The 20,761-nt window shown below is 51.6% G+C and overlaps 1 protein-coding gene across 6 annotated transcripts in view; it reads left to right on the top strand.

The window, feature by feature from the left end:
• Nucleotides 1-20,761, top strand: part of Large1 (LARGE xylosyl- and glucuronyltransferase 1) — a 494,157-nt gene that overhangs the window by 452,258 nt on the left and 21,138 nt on the right. For all 6 annotated transcript variants that reach the window (XM_047549176.1, XM_047549171.1, XM_047549173.1 and 3 more), the window contains exons 11-12: nt 7,902-8,065; nt 17,173-17,451. In XM_047549176.1, coding sequence (XP_047405132.1) covers nt 7,902-8,065; nt 17,173-17,451 — 443 coding nt within the window. The remainder of the gene's footprint in view (nt 1-7,901; nt 8,066-17,172; nt 17,452-20,761) is intronic.

Below are 20,761 nucleotides of genomic sequence, written 5' to 3'. Positions count from 1 at the left end.
TAAGTAAGCCCTCCCAGGCTGTTTTAGGAGAACTGAAGGGTCAGGGTGGCCAGTGTGCTACTAGCCCTAGGTGGCTATTGTCAGGAGAGTCGAAGGAAAGTTTGGGGGACCTTCCTGACCCGCCACTCTGAAGTCCTGCTGGGAAGGGCCACCTATGCACCCTGTTCCCCCATCCTGAGCCCACTGAGGGGAAAAGACAGCAGCATTGCCGAGGCTCAATTAGAAGTTAAAAATAAGACACACGCGAGCAGATTCTATAAACACTCGATGCCGTCACCCAGCGCGGCACCGCCAGGAACAGATGGCTGTGTGGGGACAGCTGTGTCCCAGAGGAACCCTGGAGGAAAACCGGAATGCATTACCGCCTCACGTGCAGGCCGCCTGTCGCCAGCTCTTCAATCATGCGGTGGGCAGCGGGGTCCAGGCTGGACAGCACCCGGGGCCCTGCGACAGGCCACCCAAGGCTGCATGCTGGTGACCCTCAGAGGTGTGTGGTCTCCCGAGCCCGAAGGACCACAGCGTGGCCTCAGTGGCCAGGGCAGGGGAGGAAGGGCAGAGGAGCCACGGGCCAAGAGCCTCCCTGGGCAGAAGCTGGCCTCGGGCTCGCCTGGGCGGCTGCCTGGCTGCTGTCCAGCTCCAGCTCGCGCTCAGCCCTCCTGCCCGTCCCTGGGGGCCGCCTCCGCACGCTGGCCGGGTGCTCTTCACGGCAGCTCACGCTCCCTTTCTCCTTTTGTCTGAGGTCCCCTCCCAGAGTGACCTCCCCCTTTATTTGTGCCTGAGGTCGGAGGCAGCTCAGAGACGAGGCTGACATCTCAGGAGTGCCCGGTGGGACTGCAGGCCCTCCTCCCGGGCTCCCAGTGGCTCATCTGCAAATGCAAGTGACCGTGATTCCCGCCTGGCTGACTTAAGAGGACTGAGTAAGGAAAGACCGTGGGGAGCGCAGGACATGGTGACACAAAGCACCAGGCCCCCTCCCCATCCAGCTGTGATTGTGTTAGGATGACACTCATCATTGCTGACCCCTCTGCCTCTCCGAAACCACAGGACCAGCTGGAGTACGGAAACGGGCTCGGTCCCCATCCCTAGCAGGGCAGAGCGCAAAGCGAGGGCCTATTCATCATGAGTGATGCGTGGATACCTGGGACAGAGGACACCGTGCTTTGTCCCTCCTCCAGGTCTAGGGAGGGCCGGACAAACCTGTCCAAGCCGTCACTGAGGAGCCCTGGATGCAGCCTTCCTGTTCCATGAAAGAATGAAAGGGGTTCATGGTGTTTTCTTCTTAAAAAAATCCTATTGAGTTCCTGGAACTTGTTGATTAATACACAAAGCAGACGGCCATACTCTTCCCTCCCCGTCGGTGTGATTCACTAAAACGGAACTGCTTGGTAGAAAGCAGAGCGAAGCGCCTGCAGCGGGCTTCTGGAAGGAGGGTCAGAGCCCAGGGTCTCAGCAGGTTCCTGTGCCCCGACTCCTCGTCTTTACCACAAGACAGCGAGGCCAGCCCTGCCTGTCTCGAACAGATGTGGGGAGGGACAGACGAAGCAGAGGAGAGGAAGGCCACCAAAAGGTGACAGTAGCTGATGTGTACTATCAGCAACGCTCTTGAGTGTTCATTGACTCTCCAGTGTTCCTATCGATTGCTCCAAGACACCAGGGGGGACAGAAGTCTCAAGAAGAAACAAACGGTGACCTCGGAGACCGCATTCAGTCCCCTGAACACCCATGAGTGCAGGTGTGCCTGTCAAAGTCCACACGCAGCTGTCATGGGACTCAGCTTGCCGGAGTCCCGCTCGCATGAAGTCCAAATGGATGTTCCTGATCCATGGCGGCCCTGCTCCAGGCTCAGACCCAGACTCCTTCCACTCGTGACTCTGCCTTCCATGAAGTTCTAGATGCCTCTGCTGGATTTTCTTGCTCTGGCTGTCAGCCCAGAAAACCAAGTGAGCACTGTGTCTCAATGAGGCTCAGAAGTGGTGCCCATGCCAACCCAGGCCAACCCACGTTTCGTGGCCCTCAGCCACAGGTAGCGAGAAGGTAGACATGGTGAGAGCCACGTCTCGGCTACCTTGAGGAAGGCGTGCACTGAGCCCGGTACAGCCCTTCAGCTGGAGCGAGGCCGGACTGCTGCTTCAGGCACCTCTGCAGTGATCTGGAGATGGCAGGACCTCAGAACAGGTACACCCAGGTGTGAATCTCAGCTGCTCTGCTCGCTCCTCAGGAAACCTGGACCCAGCTTCCAGAGGGTGGGTGTCTTCCCGTCAGGACTGACAGGGGCCCTAACCTGTGGAGCTGGTGCGAGGGTAAAATGAGAGTCCCTGCCAGGCTGGCTGCATATTACCTGGTCTTTCAGAGTTATTTTTGAAGTCCAAACTTTTTGTCTTCCTGTTGAGACAGGACTTGCTTAAGGTGTCAGAGAAAATGAGCATCAGAGAGATCAGGTCTCAGTTTCCAGTTTTATGCCCATAATCTTGAGTCTGTAGCTTTGCCCAGCTGTGAACAGAAGTTTATTAGGCCAGAAACACCCTTCCACCCCTCTAAACCCTCTGGCATGTCTACCCATCATTTCCAGCAGCTCAAAGGTCAATCTAGGCCACTGTCCTTAGGGACGGGAGGAAATAAATGCAAACTGCTTAAAGGGCCAATTTCCCTTGAGTCTAAATCTCCCTGAGCCTCAGTTGGCTGCCCAGAGAAGCAATTTAGCACATGCATTTTATCTCAGGAGAATCTGTCTTTTGTTTCTGTGACTTGCTTGTCAGGAGCCCTGCGTTCCCTCTGTGGCTGGAGAGCCAAGTACAGTAGTAGCCTTCAGACCCTGTGAAGGAAGCTCTCCTGGCTGCTCAGTCTCTCCAGAGATACTCCTCAGTCCCTGGATGAAAAGAAGGCTGATTTTAAGCTGCTAGAGTCTTCCTCTTGAGATAACATCAGCAATAAAAACAAAAAAAAAGCCCGTATCAGAATCTGAAAAGGCACATAATGTAATCATAGTCACATTGCTCAGGTTTGCATAGCACTTTACAGTTTACAAAGCACTCTCACATGCGTTAACTCATTTGAGAAAATTGCAGGGAATCAGTTAACTACAGAAAAGTATAAAGAGGCAATAAAACTCATCTTTCAATCCATCCCTCAGGAAAATCTTCGTTAACCTTGTAATGTCCCTTTGATCTATTTTGTAGCATTTTTTGCCAGTTTGCATTTGTCTGTTTGGGGACCATAATGCATAGACATTTTTATGGCCTTCCTTCTTCACAGAACACTGTACCTTCTGCCTCTCTGATTCTCACATCTGTCTGAGAAAGAAGGAGGTGTGCTGTGAGATGTCTGTGGTTTGGGGTCCAAGGACTGAGACTCAGTTTTCTCCTTTGTGTAAGAAGTGTGTGCTGAAGGACTAAATTAATGGAACAGATCACCAGAGAACATCAGCACTGCACCGAGCACATAGTAGGTGTTCTGTCCAGATCTGCTGAGTCCGGGTGAGAACCACGATAGTGATAAATATTTTACCAAAGCCCAGGATGACATCTGCCTTGGCCGCCGCCCCTTTCTTCCCCTGCAGGGACTGAGCACATCCAACAGGCTGCTGACGTCACGGGGTGCTCCAGATGTTCTGGGCTCAGGGGATTCAGAGATGAGTCCGGTTCAGCCCTGACCTGAGCTCCCTGCACGACTGCTCTTTAGAAAATAGTTCTGGCACCCACTTACTTTGGAGTGTCTTTTTCCCGATGGACAGTGTGTGTGTGTGTGTGTGTGTGTGTGTGTGTGTGTGTGACTGATGTTCTTCCCACACTGAGGTAATCTACTTATTTGAAACAGGTCAGCAAAAGCCCCCTCTCTGCGACGTGCCCGCCCGCGCTCCAGGCACACAGCCACACACGTTCCCACTCTTGTGTTTGCGGAACTGGAAGCCACGGACCTTTGTAAACACATTAAGAACACAAAGCAAAACCAAGGGAAGGAAAAACAATCAGCCCCACCCACAAAGCTTTGTGCAGAGGTTTATTTTCCGCATGGGAATGATGATCTTTGCTCTTCGGCGGTGTGGGTGAGGCAGGGAGGATATCCGCGGTTAAGTTCCCCGTCACGTTTGAGTTCCTCAAGGAGACAGGCTTGGCCACACTGCCTGCTCTGCATGAATCAGAAGGGCCACCCCACTCAGCCAGCCCCTGCCTTCCTGCACCCCCAGGCCCTGGCCATACAGTCTCCTTCAGGTGTCTTCAGAGGCCCAGGTGTCCCCTTTCCTAAGAGTGTACTAATAACTGTGATAACAGGTGACATCTAATGAGTCACTCCTTTTACTCCAAACACTGTGCTCTTTGTACACAGCAGCTTTCACCATCCCCTGCTGGTTACCCTCGCCACCCACCTTGTGCAGCCGAGGAACTTGAGGCTGGGTGGGGTTGATAACACCCGCCCGCCTGCAGTGGTCCAGGCAGGATAGGGAAGGACAGAACCACTCACCTTAGCCTGCATCTGCGTCTTCATCTGAGGCCTGGTGAGCATCTTTCCTTGAAAGGAGCATGGTCTGGGAGGGGCAGGGAGCAGCTGTGACCTCCCTAGTGACCTTGGGAATCTGAAACTGCCTTCCCCACCATCATGGCGACTTGAGTGCCTCACTGGTGGGTTTGAAGAGAATGAGAAGGCACACGCTCCCGGCTCCCCGAGCAGAGCAGAACCTGGCGCCTGTCGTCTGGTCTCCAGAATCTTTTCAGCCATCACAGACCCTTGACCTGCAAACATCAGGCAAATAATGGGGTTAGCGATGCACTTTCTGTGCACATAATTAGAGGACACGGCAGGACACCGGAAGGATGGGTCTTCCCGGTGATCGCAGTCTCCTCCTCTGCAGACTGGGCATGCATGCAACACGAGGGTGTGGACACTTCCAAGAGTGAAGTGTCACCGTCCCTCCAGGGTAGCTGCCCTCAAATAATTGCAGTTCAAGTTGACAAACGCTTCCATGGAGTCATGGAGGAACTGTTCCCGGTGCACAGAGAAGAAGGATCTGCAGAATCAGGCAGAGCCAGCAATGGTCTCACAGAGAAGGTGCATCACCTGCTAAATCTTCAACGGTAAACAGAAGGTCCCTAGGTGTAGAAGAGCAGGCTGCGGGGAAGGAGGGCCAGCAGCGAGGGAAGAACATGACAGGGAAGAAGGCACAGAGACGTGGAGGGGAAGGCAGGTTTGGAAACACAGGAAGGATCACTGGTAGGAGAACTGCATATGTGGGGGTGATGGGCAGAGAAAGCTGCAAGTGTCCCGAGGAGATCAGGGTTTCGACCTGCATATCAGAGGGGTCAGTTGGCTCACAGGATCTCAGCTGGGATGAGAATTGCAGCTCCTGGTCTCATAGTAATTAAATAATTAGCGTAATAGGAATCTTCAGAGGGCGAGGACATCCACTTGGCTTGAAAAGTTGCAGGATATCCCTGATTGCAGCCTTTTAATAGGTAAAAAGAATTTAAAGACAGCCTAAAATATCACAGAGATCACTGGATCTCAACAGATTCCCCAAGGAACACTGAGAAATAACGGGCCGCATTTGGGGTTGTACGAGGCCATCCGGAGAGGGTACAAGCCTGCGACCTCAAAAGACTCAGGAGGGCAGCTGTCCGCTGATGGTGGTTACAGACCCCACAGTATAAAAGGGCCGCTCACAAAATGCTAATGACACCTTATGGGTTCTCTGTTCCTCGAACCCCAGAAAACCTCACTGGCCCAAGAAATGTGAGTGGGGCAGCCGAGGAGAGTCTGCCCTACACGGCCTCTCCGCCAGCTCGCAACAGCCTCGTCTAGGCTGGTTGTGAGCTTTCCTCGTGGCGGTGGTAGACGTGCAAGAATCGTGAGCATTTCTCTTGAAGGCTCGCCTCAGGAAGGGATGGCTTTGATGCCCTCGAATTCTCCAGGAAAGGCCCGTCCCAGATCCAGCCCACATTCCAGGGCCAGGGAAATGGACTCAGTCTCTCTTGTAAGCACCACTGCAAAGGGTAGGATGCTTCCGGGGAAGGAAACAATTAGAGCAATTAGTAGAATCACCCACCACAGCACACCTCTGAAGAAATAATGTCATCGCATGGTCAGTCAAGGCACTGGTCTTAACTGATAGAAAGCCGTACGGAATGGAATACTATTCAGCCATAAAGAAGAATATTATGGCATTTGCAAATAAATGGATGGAATTGGAGAATATCAAGCTAAGTGAAATAAGCCAAGCCCAAAAAACCAAAGGCCAAATGTTTTCCCTGATAAGGGGAGAATGATATATATAATGGGGGTGGGGGGGTTGAGTGAGAGAAGAATGGGGGAACTTTAGTTATGTAGAAGGAAATGAGAAGGAGCAGGGTATGAAAAATGGTGGACTGAGACAGACATCATTACCCTATGTACATGTATGATTACTCGAATAGTATGAATCTACATTGTGTACAACTATAGAAATGAAATGATGTATCCCGTTCGTGTACAATGAATCAAAATGCAGTCTGTAAAAAACTAAAAGCTAAATAAAATAATAAAAATTAAAAATTTTTAAAAAATGTCACTTCATCAGAAAATAATCCAAACTGCCCATTGCTGATTTCTTGTTTGGTAATTTTGTAGTATTTTTTCCCATTACAATTGCTATCATATGTAGTCCATATTTGTAAGACAATAAATATCCTTTTACCTTCTTGAAAAAAAAAAAAGCCGTTAGGAAGCAAGTCATGTATTTTCCTGCTGATTATGATGTGCTGGTTTTGAGATTTAAAAAAAAAAAAATACGTCTCCTTGGAAAAACATTCTGTTCCTTCTATTCCTGCCAGCCAGGTTGATAACTCTAGGCATATAAAATTCAGTCTATATTCAACTCTATGCTCTCAGGTGATTGACAGGGCTAATGTCACAGAAGAAATTTGGGAACCAATGGTGTAACCTTTGGCAGATTATTGTTTTATAGAAGTCAATTATGTTGAAATACAACTGCATGCTACAGGCTCCGCCGTTCTTAGCCTACAGCTTGCCGAGTGTTCCCAAATGTGTGCACACAGGTAACCTCCTGCCCTTGTGATGTGGATCATTTCTGGCTTTCCCAAGCCTTGCTCTCCAGCACTCCACATCTGTGGATCCCATTCCTATCACTGGAGATGAGCTTTGTACCCAGTTGTTTAACTTTGAAATTCCAGGTGTTCACCTGTAATCCGGGCGCCATCATCCTGTGGTTCTTGGTTGATCTGGGGCACAGGGGGAGGGTGCAGGCTGGGCAGCTGCATCTGCATATCTCAGGAGCACCCCCAGCTCCTGGGGAGTGGGCCAGTCTGCTGTCTGCACCAGTCCAGGTGGGAGGGAATAGAACCGAAGACGGCAGCAAGCAGGTTAACGAAGTGAGAATTTCAGAGTTAGGGGGAAGAGAGAGAGAGAGAGGAAAGTGTCTTCATGTTGATTAAACACAGGTAAAATCAAAGGAAAAGAGAGGGTATTTTTTAGATATTTGTTTGGTTTGGTTTGCAATATTTGGCCTGAAGATTGAAATCTGTAGCCCTAGGGAAAGAAAAGCGTCAGGTCGCGTGGAGGTCCTTCCTCTTTGGGTCCTTCTCTTCTTTGGCCTTTCTCTCCATATCATCTGGGTTGTTCTGCTGGGTCACCTAGTTTGTAGGGAATTAGTGGCGGGTTATACGTTTGCCCCTAGCACCACCGCATCTCCTAGCTAGGAGGGGCTCACCCCTCAGGCGGGGAGGCTCCTGCCCCTCGTGACCCCCTCCTTGAAATTAGATCCGATCTCTGGGGAGACGGAGCTCCTCCTGCCTCTGCCGACCCAGCGCCGAGGTCCCCCTTGCGTGATCACTCTGAGAGGCGAGCACCCTGGCCGCTCGCGGCGCCGGGGGCGTTTGTTCCCGTCCCCGAGCCCGTGCCCTCCTGCCTTGCAGCTCCAGAAGCAGCTGTCGGAGCTGGACGAGGACGACCTGTGCTACGAGTTCCGGCGAGAGCGCTTCACCGTGCACCGCACGCACCTCTACTTCCTGCACTACGAGTACGAGCCAGCCGCCGACGGCACCGACGTCACTCTGGTCGCCCAGCTCTCCATGGACAGGTATGGCCAAGCGGGAGATGGCCTCGGGGCTCAGGGCAAGCGGGCCGGGGGATGTCTGGCCCCACCTGCCGCAGACCAGGCCCTGCTCGTTGCCGCTGCTGCTATTGGCTGAGGGTAGTGGGTGGGGGCTGATTCTTCAGAGGTAGAGCCTGCTCAGACTGTCACAGGAGAAGAGGGGAGACTCGCAGGCTGGAGCCCAGGGGCCCTTCCCGTGTGAGTGGACCGATGCGACAGACGTCCATCCAGCGTTGCCAGCAGTGCTGACTGAGCCCCGCCCTGTGCAATGCGCAGTCTGATGTGCCACCTGTCAAGCTTGGTCAGGGACAAACTGAACCACATGGGAGCTTTTAAAGCAAATTCACGTCCAGGCACCAAGGCAGCCCCTTACTTAGGAATCTGTGGGGGTGAGCCCTTGGTGTTGTTTGATTTATGCTTATGGTGTACAGGAGGGCGAGGGATCTACATAGTAACAAAACTATAATTGCAGTAAGTGCTTTGCAGGAACTGGGACAGATAATACCAATGGCAGGTGGTGGAATTTAGGCAATATGTCAGGGAGCATCTCTCTGAGGAGCAGAAGTTTCTGTAGGGACATGGAAAGACTTAGTACCTGCATTGCTGAAAGAAGAGCCCTCCAGACAGATAACCGAGCACGTGCAAAGACCCTGTGGAGGGAAGGATTCTGCACACTCAAAAGCCTGACAGAAGACCAAGGTGGCCGAAGCTTCAAGGGACTGAAGAAAGTGTCATGGGACAAGATCACAGAACTCTGGGTGTTCTTAAGATATTTGGATTTTATTTAAAGTGTAGTAAGAAGTTATTGAAGAAATTCATGCCATCCATCATGTGATCTAATTTATATTTTTTAAAACGTCTCTTTGGATGCCGGGAGGTGAGTGGATCTGAAGCCCACGGTCACTCACTCAGAACTATGCAGCTCTGAGTAGGGGCCAGGGCTTCCCTTCCCCTGGCCTGTTTTCTCATCTCTAAATCCATGCAGTCATGCAGCCCATATGAGGGTCTCACTATTGTGTGCCAGGCAGGCTTCTGGGGCTGGGAATATCTGTATGAAGACCCCGTCCCTGGTCCTTAGGACTCAGGCAGGATATTTGTTTCCTATTGTCATGAAAGAAGTTACCACATGTGTAGAAGCTTAAGAAAACAGTCAGGGGTCAGGAGGCTGGGGGCACATCAACAGGGTCCTCTGCTCAGGGTCTTAGGACTGAAGTCAAGATGTTAGCCAGGACTAGCGGGGGTCCTACGGGAGTGGGCAGCCACTTCTAAGCTCATCCACATTTTGGCAGAGTCTAGTTCTAGGACTGAGGTTCCTTTCTCCTTGCTGGCTATTGACAAGGTCCTTCTTAGCTCCAGAAACTTCCGCCAGCTGAGAATCTGTCCCTCATATTCCTGGGTCCTGCCCATGCCCATGGGGCGGGGGTTTGACAGGGTGCGTCCACCAGGTGGTGGGAATCTCAGAGGCCCTCCTCGAGTCCCACCAACTGTGGACAGGTAAACAGGTCCTCTGAGACAGAGTCCTGAGTTCTGAGTGCCAGGCAGGAGGCAGGGGAGGCACTGGCAGGTGCCACAAAGCCTAAAGGAAGAGCCCTCTCCCACCAGGGATGGAGAAAGGAAGACACAGGGCATGTGTCAGAGGGAGGGTGTCGCCTGAGCTGAGCTGGGGGTGGGCGGACTGAGAGTAGAGGAGACAGAAGGAAGCAAGGCAGGATCTCCAAGGAGGAGCTCCCAGCACATCCCAGGACAGGACGCGGGGAGCACATGGCGCTGTGTGGTTGGTGCTCAGAGAGCAGGAGAGAGGAAGGGCCAGGAGCTCAACCAGGTGGGCAGTGGGGAAAGCAGAGGAGGCTTCCAGGCCTCAGGCACAGGCACCTGACCTAGACCAGTGACCCAGAGTCACGCCCAGACTCCTCACGTCCGTTGGTTCTCACCCACCCTTCAGATTGGCCGTCCAACCTCCCTAGCCCTCAGCCCATCAGCCAATCACCGGGCCACACCAACCCTGTCTCCGTGCCTGTGTTTCCTCCTCCTCCACACGTCTAGCAATGAGCAGAAGATCTGACCCCCCCCATGTGAGTGCCAGATGACAGTCAGACGGCTTCAGGTCCCCAGACCCCGCGTACCTAAGGCTCAGATACTTCAGCCTACACCATTTAGGGACTCTGCATGAGCCCAGTTCCCATCTCTCCCAGCATCGTGGGCTCTCCTCTGTCCCATCCACACCTCCTAATGAAGCATTTGGATTAACGGCAAAACATTCTAAGTCAAGAATAGTGACCTGTGGCCACCAAAGATACTGGACATACTTTCTAATCTGAGTAAAAAGAGGCCCTGCTGTGCAGGAGACTGATCCCTGGTGTCAGACGCTGGGTGTGTCACGACTCTGCCACTTTTTGAATTTGACCTTTGGACAAAGTCACTTCATCTAAGCCTCTGTTTCCTCCTCCCTGATCTGGGAATGATAGTGACATCTTTATTATAATCATCTCTAAGGTTGTTGTGAAGGTCAAACGAGAATGCAGACCCAGTACTTGGCCCTGACATCCTTGCCTCAATGGTGACGGCACTAGTGACCAAAATCTGGTGCTGGGTCAAAAAGGCGCTAGACCTAGGGACCAGGAACTCTGATTCACGTTCCACCTGCTCCTTCTGTCCTCAGCTGATGATCCTGACTCAGTATCTTTGGGTCTCTGTGTTCTCCTGTAAGACAGGTTAAAAATCCGCACCTCCCAGGGTCCTGGTTAGGATTAAATGAAAAAGTCTAAAAGCCCCTGGCGTCAGATAAATATCACGGGGACCTGTGCATCCTTACAGAGGCACATGGGAGAGGGAGGAAAAGAAAACAGGAAAGACCTGGACTCAGAGTCCAGCTGTACCACATCCCGGCTGTGTGGACTTGCTCAGGTACTTGCCTTCTTGAACCTCACTTTGTGAAGTGGCGATGGTACTGTCGAGCTCAGGGATTGTTGTGTGGATACTATAAAAGAGGAGGATGTTAAATGTCCAGTAAGTAGTCAGCATGAACGATTTTTAGTTTCCCTTTCCTCCTGTGTCTTGGCCTCTTGTGCTGCCTGAAGACCTTGCTATCTGGGATTCACAAACCAGTAGAAGGAAAATGCATCAGTTAACAACCCAGACTCATCCTTTTTACACACTTATTATCAGTAGAATAATACCAGGAAAACCAAGCCTCTCCTTCCAGAGCCAAAGGGAAGCACCCACCTGGCCTGGGCCACCGGTGACCCCAGCAGGACCTTTCTGGCAGCCATTCAAAGAAAGCCCTGGTCCCATGTTCGTCTGCAGCAAGCACTGAGCACAGGAGCCTCCCTTCCCAAAGTCCACATACCCCAAGCATAGCAGATGCATGCCACCCCCAATGCGTGGTGACAAGTATTGCCATCCAGGCAGTACTTCAGAGGCCCCAAGGTCTCCATGACAGACACTGAGCAAGACACACTCAGAAATTCTAACACAGCACCACAGTCATGCAAATGCAAATGGCAGAAATCTCTCCAGACTCCTCCATTCTGGGCCGCATGACCAATTACAGTACAGCACACTGACTGGTGCCTGTTGGATTGATTTTTAATTTGGCAAACACTTCGGGTGTGTTTGTAAACCATCCAGTCAGAAGCAGCCCTACGTGAATGCCACAATAAATCAGGTGAGTCGACAGGCCGGCCCCAGGCCATCTCCCTGCAGAATTCTGCTCAGAACGAATGAGTGTCACTCACCATGGCCCTGGTGCCAGCAGGCCTGCGTCTCCTTCAGTCACTCAGTGGCGAGGGCATCTGTCCTCTGCTACCTGGCCAGGGAGACACTTGTTCTCTGGTGTCCTGTTGTCAGAGATGTTGAAGAGCTAACCACTTGCAGGCACCATCTGACTGGTGGATTTCCTCTCTGCTTTCTGAAAACAGGAAAGAGAGACCAGAAATGCAAGTTCTTGAGTTCCACCCGGACCTCCTGAATCAGACTCCCCAGTGGTGAGGAGTCTTTTTAAATTAACCCCTAATCAGGCCAGCGTTTGAAAAGCACCAGCCCTTTTCTGGGGAGTAAAAAGTAATTCTCCTTGTGATAGTCAGAGTACCCTTTGAAACACATAAATCCAGTCCCACCACTAAAGTCCTCGGGTGATTGTCCATTGCATTTACAATAGTGTGCCCACTGCCAGGTGGCCTTCGAGGCCACAGCCAGACGCCTGCTCCTGACCCCCACACACTGTGTCCCCAGTGGTCCTGCTTCTTGCTTGACTGAGCTAGACCCATTTCTGCTGCAGGTCTGTTCTTGGGCAGCTCACCCCCAGACTGTCTTAGGCCATCCTGCCTGCAATAAGAAAACTTCAGACACATGTTTCCCACAGTTCTGGAGGCTGGCAAGTTCAAGGTCATGGTGCTGGCAGATTCACAGTCTGCTGAGGGCCCGCTTCTGGCACGTGGATGGCTGTGTCTTCAACTCTGTTCTCAAGTGGTGGAAAGGGCACGGTACCCTCTGGGACCTCTGTTATAAGGGTGTTAGGAACTTAATCACTTCCCCCAAGGTCTCACCCCCTAATGCCATCACCTTGGGGTTAGGCTGCAACATAGAAATTTGAGTTAGACACCAATAGACGCACATAGCTCTAGATGTCAAATTTCACCTGGAGAGGGCCTCCCCAAGCCAGCCCGCACAGCCCCTCCGTCCTGCCTCCCTGTTCTGGTGCCTCTCTTAGTTCCATCTGAATTGAACTGCATTTGCTTTGCTTATTGTCTCCTCCTCCTTCTGGAACACAAGACCCAGAAGTGCAGGAACCTTGTCTATCTCGCACCCAGGTACATTGGAGATGATAAGTGTTTGTCGGGTGAATGCGTGTTTGCAAGGCAGAAATGGAACCCCAAGAGGAGATTGTAGCTGTCATTTGCTGAGTACCTGCTGTATGTCTAGCTGCAGAGCCAGGTGCCTTTATACAGCATCTCATTTAAGATTCAAATCCAGTTAGCTATTGTATCAGTTATCCATTGCTGCTTAACAAGGGATCCTGTCTTAGCAGCTTAAGACTACCACCATAATGAACTCAGGATTCTGCGACTGGGCAGCTTGGCTTGTGCTTAGCTCAGCCCATTCAGGTGTCTGCTATCACCTGAGTAGGTCTTCTGCAGGTTGTCTGGCCATTAGCTAGGTTGGTGGGGATACCTGGACATATGGCCCATCATCTAGCAAGGTGGCAGGGGCTTGTTTGCATGGGGATAGTCACAAAATTTCCAAAGGAGCAAACCCTGCTGTACAGCGTGTTTTAAAGCCTCTGCTAATGTAATGTTTGCTAATGTCTCCCAGGCCAAAGCGAGCTACTTGGGGCCAGGCTAGGATCAGTGTGGGAGAGTCTTCCCAAGGGGTGGGAATAGAGAGAGAAGAATGATTTGCAGCTGTTCTTTCCAACTGAAGCTTAAAGTGTGCCTCTTGCCCAGGTGTACTGACACAGCTCAGAGGTCAAATCCAGGACGGTCTGACCCCAAACCCACAGGTGCCAGCTGCGATCATGTCCCAGGCAGCCTCCTTGCGGCAGCGTACCTGAGGGGCCTGGGCCAGCTGGTCGGGTGAGAGTGGCCCGTTCCAGCAGAGACTGACGCTCTGGAACTCCGTCCAACCCTGGCCATTACGTTGCTCGCTGCCTGCTAGTTAGTAAACTAAGGACTGCCTCTGTGCAGCTTCCTATCTCAGCAGGACTCCCCAGAGTAACCCCGGCCTGCTCCAGACCCGCCAGACAACCTGAGACTTGGCCTTCCCCTCCCCAGCAGGAAGCAGCAGGGGAAGTAGAAAGGAACTGGGCACAGAGTCAGCCCTTCTGGATTCTAGAGTTCACTAATCCATCGACTCCTCCTGTTCTCTTGAGCAAGTCCCAGCCCCTCTGTGAAACTCATCTCTTTCCTCTTCCATCATGAAAATGGTCCAGACCAAAAAAAAAAAGGAAAGAAAGAAAGATCTCAAAGATTCTTTCCAAATGTACAGTTCTGTGGTTTCGGAATTGATCTCTGTCTCCTGCAATACCCGGCACGGGCTCTGTCCTCGCTGTGCTGGGCACTCTGTCTTCCTGTCTAGGAGACCAAAGAAAGATGCGCGCAGAGCTTCGCACAGGAGGAGCTGCAGAGGCACCCCTCCCAGAGCAGAAATGGAGAGGCACAGCCCGGGAGGAGCAGGAGGGCGCTGGGCCTCGGAGGCAGCCCCCCAGAGGGCCCGGGAAGGAGGAAGCAATGGACAGAAGTGGACATCAAGGAAGGAGGGCACTCTTTTGGGGGAGAAACAGGCAATGAGGGGCAGAGATTTGGGGACCCTGTCCTCAGCCTAACACTCATTCGTACTGAATAATGACCTGGCCTCTGAGGTCAGGAGGACCCCCACCAGTCTCCTCCTCCTGACTGACGCGCGACCAGGAAGACATGGCTTCACCTCCTCGACTGCGAAACAGCGAGCGGGTCTCCATCCTGTGGAGTTCCGATGAATATCAAAACCGATGGGCGCCACAGTGTGGCTGGCACCTCAAGCAGGAGGAGGGGGCACCGAGGGATTGTTACCACATCTTCCACGTCGGCCTTGTTGGGAACCTCGGGCTGTCCCTGTCGCTCAGGTCCTGGCAGAAGTTTGGGTCTTAGGGAGAAAAGGTTGGAGAGGGCTGGCGGATCAGGAGACCCGCGGGTTGTTCCTGGTTCCCGCGCGCTTCTGGCTGAGGCTCCACGGGACGACACCTGGCACCTTTCCCGTCTCGCTCGTGTCTTACTTTCCCCGTCAACAGCACCTCGCTGCTGGGAACCTTCAGTGTCTTCCTCCGTTCTCGTTCTGAACTCTTAGCAGAGCCTGGCAGAAGGGCTGTGCCAGGTGGGGCTGCCACCGGCTCGGAAAAGAGAGTCAGACCCGAGTGAGTAGAAGAATCCAGAGCAAAGCTGTCCTCTCCCCGGGCCCTGGCACACGCACCTCCTGCCCCCACGCAGGCCCACAGTCTGCGTTCAGGAAGCGGTTCCTGCCCTTCGCTCTCCGGCTCACAAAAGATTGGTGCAAATAGCTCTCCTAGGAAGTAGAGCCCACAGTGTACCCAAGAGGAAACTGAGGCATGGGACCATTCAAACTCCCAGATCCTCAGAGCCCAGGAGAGAACAGGGCCCTACCGTGGAGGCTCAAGGGCAAGTTCAGCAAGCTGAGGCATCCCGCAGAAGGTTACCTTTACAAAGTGACTCAGGTCAGTGTGGTTAGTGCACACTATCAAGGGTGAGCAATGGAGGGCGTTTTACTCTGGTGAATATCTCAATCTTCCATATTGGAAAAGGGAGCCAATCTGAGCAATAGCAATTCACAGAATTACTGAGAGAAAACTCTGGCGGTCCAAAGAGAGAGCCATTGACAGGAGAGAGAGGTGCCCATTTTCTTTTGTTTAGAAGCATGGAAATACATGCAGTCTCTTTCTTGGTAATCATCTGAATAAAGTGGACATCCTGACCAGAAGACTACTGGTCATGTCCCTCTTGCTGGAAAGGGGGAAAAATTGAAATTGGCTTTTGCCGTTTCGTTAAACCATAGATTTTGTGTACCAGGCACTTCTGATGCCTTTGAGAAGAAAAAAAGAAAAAGAAAAATCCTCATAGATTTCTTTTCAAGCCGTTTCCCAGAATGCTCCCTGTGAGAAGCACCTTCTGTTTTTCTCTGGCCTCTGCTCTTCCCCGCTTCCCTTGGCTCAGTGCTTTTAAGCATCCGTGTGAACTTGGCTGGGTCCCTCGGGCAATAAGCACTCTGAACAGTGAAGACTTTACCCGAGGTGACTCAATTCCCAACACTCACATGTCCTTCTGTTCCCTTTGCAAACACCCAGTATTATTTTTTAGCAGCCACTTCAAGCCCCATTGAGGCTTGTCTCACACATCTGGTTGATAGTTCCAAGAATCTACACTGGAGCCTCAAGTCCTTTATTAGGAGACTGGGGAGAATAGCCATCCTCAAGGTTGCTGGAAGAATTCTGGAAGGTGCCTGGTGTGTGGGAATACTTCTTTAACTGCACTTATTTCTCATGCTCTCACTGTTGGTTTCCGTGCTCCTTATCAGTGAGTGCCCTCAGTTTGTCTAAATTTGTGACTGTTCACTGTTTTCAATCAGTAGAACTGTTTTTCTTCTGTGCTGAGAGAGGAGAGGTATAGGAGTTTGAGCAGAAAGAGGATCTTCAGATCATTATCTACAGTCATATACACCTCCCACCCCTTTGCATTAGTCTGTTTTCTGTTGCTATAACAAAACACCTGAGACTGGATAGTTATAAAGAAGAAGTTTCAGACATTATTACCTCACATACATATATGACTGCATGACTGATGTCATCCTACAATCTGTACAGTCAGAAAAATGAGAAATTACACTCCATTTATGTATAAAAATATATAAATGCATTCTACTGTCATGTACAACTAATTAGAACAAATTTAATTTTTTTTTTAAAAGGTTTATTTAACTCACAGTTTGAGAGGATACCAGTCAAGTCCAAGGTTGGGAGGCCTCATCTGGTCAGCCTCTGGTGAGGGTCCCCCTCGACTACACAGCACAACATGGCTGAGAAGCAGGAAGGAAAATAGTTCCAGGCAGAAGAGGGAGCACCCCCACAGTGAGGGTCCAGGGCTCAGGATAACTGTCATTTAAAACAACCCACTTTCATGGGAACTCACCCAGGATCCAGGAGAACTACGTGAATCCCTTCCAAGGGCGTACCCCGTGACCTGGCCACCTCCAATGGGGCCCCCTCCTGACGACCCCGCACCTGAACACTAACTACCACATTGGAAGCCCAGCTTCCAGCCCAGGCAGGTTTGGGGGCAAGCCACATCCAAACCACAGCACCATTGAAAGGAGAGTTGAGGCTTACAGTGCCAGGGCGACTTTTGCCATCACGTGTTCAGCGCGAGTCAGAGACGAGAACCAGCGTGGCCAATGTTTTCATGTCTATTTTATGGGTAAAATAACTGAGTGAGGAGTCTTCCGAGACCGACGTGGATTTGCAGTGATTGGAGGTAGAGGCCCACGGGAGGCCTGGCAGATGATTCAGGGACAGGCCAGGTCCTCACAGCCCACCTTCCTCTCTTTTCCAGGCTCCAGATGCTGGAGGCCATCTGTAAGCACTGGGAGGGGCCCATCAGTCTGGCCCTCTACCTGTCGGACGCCGAGGCCCAGCAGTTCCTCCGCTACGCCCAGGGCTCCGAGGTGCTCATGAGCCGCCGCAACGTGGGCTACCACATCGTGTACAAGGAGGGCCAGTTCTACCCTGTGAACCTCCTGCGCAACGTGGCCATGAAGCACATCAGCACCCCCTACATGTTCCTGTCTGACATCGACTTCCTACCCATGTACGGGCTCTATGAGTACCTCAGGTGAGTGCCTGCTGAGCCCAGCTGCTCCCCGCCCACGGAGCTGGAAGGCTCGCGGGCCACGCGGAGCACGAAGAGACGCCCCTTAGGATCCTGGTCTCGTCCAGGGTTTTCTGTTCTTGGCATCTGAGGCCAAGAAAGGGGACACGACCTGCCTAGCCCACCCAGAGGCAGAGCGCCTGCCTGCCAGGTGTGGGAGACGCAGTAGGCAACCGTCCCGAGGAACAGACCAGAGCCCTGGTTTGCATAATGAAGTGTTCGTTTGGTCTAGGAAGCATCCTGTCTCCCAGTCTAATGCTCTTTCTATAGCATCTATGAAAACACACTGTCCCTCTTCCAATTTTGGATCAGACAGCCTTCACGTAACCGTTCTAAAAAGATCACTGCCTATTCTTTAAAACAAATCTCAGTGATAATGATGCCTAACATCTATTGAAGTGCTTGCTGTGTGCCAGAAGCTGTCGGAGCACCTGACAAGTAGGCTCTCATCCCCCCACCGGCCTTGCCACAGGTAGCTCCGCCATCTTCCTTTACCAAAGGGGAGATTGGAGGAACTAGGCTAAGCCACTGGCCCAGGGGGACACAGGAGTGAAGGGGGAGCTGGGGTCAGCATTGAGACTGGCGGACCCTGGAGTCATGCACCTAATTACCTCAAGGCTGTCTCTGGCTCTCCAGGGTCCTTTCCCAACTGTCCCCACTTGGAGGGGCAAGCATCCAGCATCTGGAGAAAGCCCGGATGGAGGGCTGCTTGGCTGTGTGGGGAGTGGCATTTATCAGAGAATAATAAACAGCATGAATTGAAAGAGACTAGAATTCACATGGCCCGAGGTTCCATTCACAAGGTAGAGATGTGCCAACAACCATTTTAAAGAATCTTCCTCTTTCTGCTGTTATTGTTTAGAATGAGTTATCTCCACTGCCAGGGGAGCGCTTGCTTGGCTCCCGGGGAAAAGGAGGTGGTCTGCATTTCTTATCAGCTGGATCCAAGAGCATGCATACCTACCCCATTTTCCAGGGGTAGCAGTGAGGCTCAGGGGAGCAAAATGGGCTGCTCACGTCCAGAGGGCCTTCGTCAGGATTTGAACCAGGGTCTACCAGATTCCAGGTTTGCAGGCCATGTTGCTTTGTATTTATCTGGCTGCTCCAGGGTTTCTGACCGTCCAAAATAGGGCAGGATCTGATTTCTTTCTTTCTTTTTCTCTGACCTGCCTTCCTTCCATCTATCTCTGTCTCTCTCTCTCTCTGACCCTCCCAATCCCTTACTATCTCTCTTTCTGCCTCTCTCTTAAAAGGACTCCAACATTCTTTAAACCTTTGCTACTTCAGCCAAAGCCTGAGTTTGACGTGAGCAGACTCCCTGCCCTGCTCTCTCGAGAGCAAGGAAAGGCAGCCATGTCCTCTGTACATCTCCTGGATTAGGTTTCCTTCCAGGGGCACGTTGGGGATCCATAGTATACACCCCTCTTCTGAGCAGGGAGGAGCCCCTTCCGGCCTTGCTGAGAACAGTAGCATGAGCAACACTCTGACAACCTGGAGGCAGGTAGGTGCTGGAGCACAGAGCTCTGTGAACCAGGACTCCTGACTCCACCAGGCTCTTAAGAAATGGAACCTTTCCCCAGCTCCGGCTCCAATGGGGGCTCTGAATCCCATTGTGTGGGTTGAGGGTGCCCCCATGTGGTCAGCTCTATTCCTGCAGCTTTTGAAACGCAGATTTCAGAGTTGACATGCTCTGGAAGTAACTGATAGATAGGGAAAGTGTGGTTCCTCCCGTCTCCCCGCCTGGACCCATCAAAGAGAGGCTTTTAGGACAGGACCCTGCCCATCGTCACCTTCTGGGCTCTTCTTTAGAAGCACTGGAAGCCTTCACTCGGATGAGTTGAAAGTGACCTGGCCCCATTGTTAAATGCTGTGGTCTCTACTCTCTCTGAGGGCAATTTTATGACTTTACTTCATCATGTGTTTAAAACCAGTTCACACGAGCAGACGATTTATGTCGGCTCCTTGTGTTTTCCTGATCCAAGACCGTAAATGATGATCGACATCTTACTCAATGTGAAATAATTAATGTTGCCCATTAATTAACATTTTTGCTTAATGCAGAGTCTCTGGAGGTTTTTGTTTGGTCACCTTATCACAGATGCCTGTGGTTCCCCCCAGGGGGTTTGAAATACTGCAAATTGTTCCTAGAATTCAATTATTGTCTAAGCAGACCTTGCCCGAGAATACTGAGCGCAACTCAGCAGAGAGATCCTAGGCCCACGTCTCCCCACTCCCAGGATGGAATTCCTGCTCTCGGGGAGCAGGACTAAAGTTAGGAGGTCCTGCAGAGGAGCTGGGAATCTGCGTTTCCATATAAGATTTTTAATATTAGCAACTTTTTAAAAATAAGTTTTAATGCTGCTTGACCAGACCAAACTTGGCTCCATGCCGCACGGAATATCCCGACTTCTCCAGGCCACCCATCTATACCCTCTGACCTCGACATTCCCTGGGCACTGAATTTTAAAAAACAGTAAAGGACATAATTCTATCAGAATCCCTAAATAAGCATGCACTGTCCATTTCCTACGAAGGCAACTGTACCAATTTGCCATTGGCTTGGGGAGAATTTTTTCTAGTGATCAGGAAGGACTTATTCCTGATCCATACATTATCAGTGGATAGACCTTGACACCCGCGTTATATCTCTGACTGGGAGGAAGTTAGGGATGCTGTTAGCCATGGAACCCAGCGAGGCCAGCAGAACCCCTGATTGACTGACTTCTTCAGCTTTGATATCTGACAAAATGCTGTACCCAAATTCTGTGAAAATACTACTAATAAAAATGACAGTTACAATGCATTGAGCCTCGACCATGGGCCACTCTGCCAGTAGCTTTGTTTCCATCCCGTCTCTTCACACTTCTCTATGCAGTGGATATTTCTGCAGGTGACCAAAGCAGGCCCCAGACAGGTCAGTGTTATGGCCAGGAGGTGGTGTGCAGCACACACCACAGAAGGGGCCGGACCGCTCTCAAGCCCCAGGACTCTGAGCAGGCTCACCAGCAGCCCTCTGGCTGCCTGCACCCCCAGACACTTGCTCATGTCACCCTTCTTGAGGTCCTCCCTGGTTTCCAAAAAAAGTTCAGCATCGTAGCTCTCTGAGCAGTTGCCTAGCAACCAGCTAATATTTCAGCAAAAACAAACAGTTCAATCGGAAAATAATGAAATCAGCTCTATTCAGGGACATAGCTGCAGAATTTCACTAAAATCTCTCTTCCACGCCTTCTCCTATTTCTGCTAACAATGAGCTCGTAGACACACTGCTTGCACT

The sequence above is a fragment of the Sciurus carolinensis genome, chromosome 4 (genome assembly GCF_902686445.1).
Source record: "Sciurus carolinensis chromosome 4, mSciCar1.2, whole genome shotgun sequence".
Lineage (NCBI taxonomy): Eukaryota > Metazoa > Chordata > Mammalia > Rodentia > Sciuridae > Sciurus > Sciurus carolinensis.
Note: the sequence above shows the minus strand (reverse complement) of the source record. Positions and strands in the feature narration are given on the sequence as shown.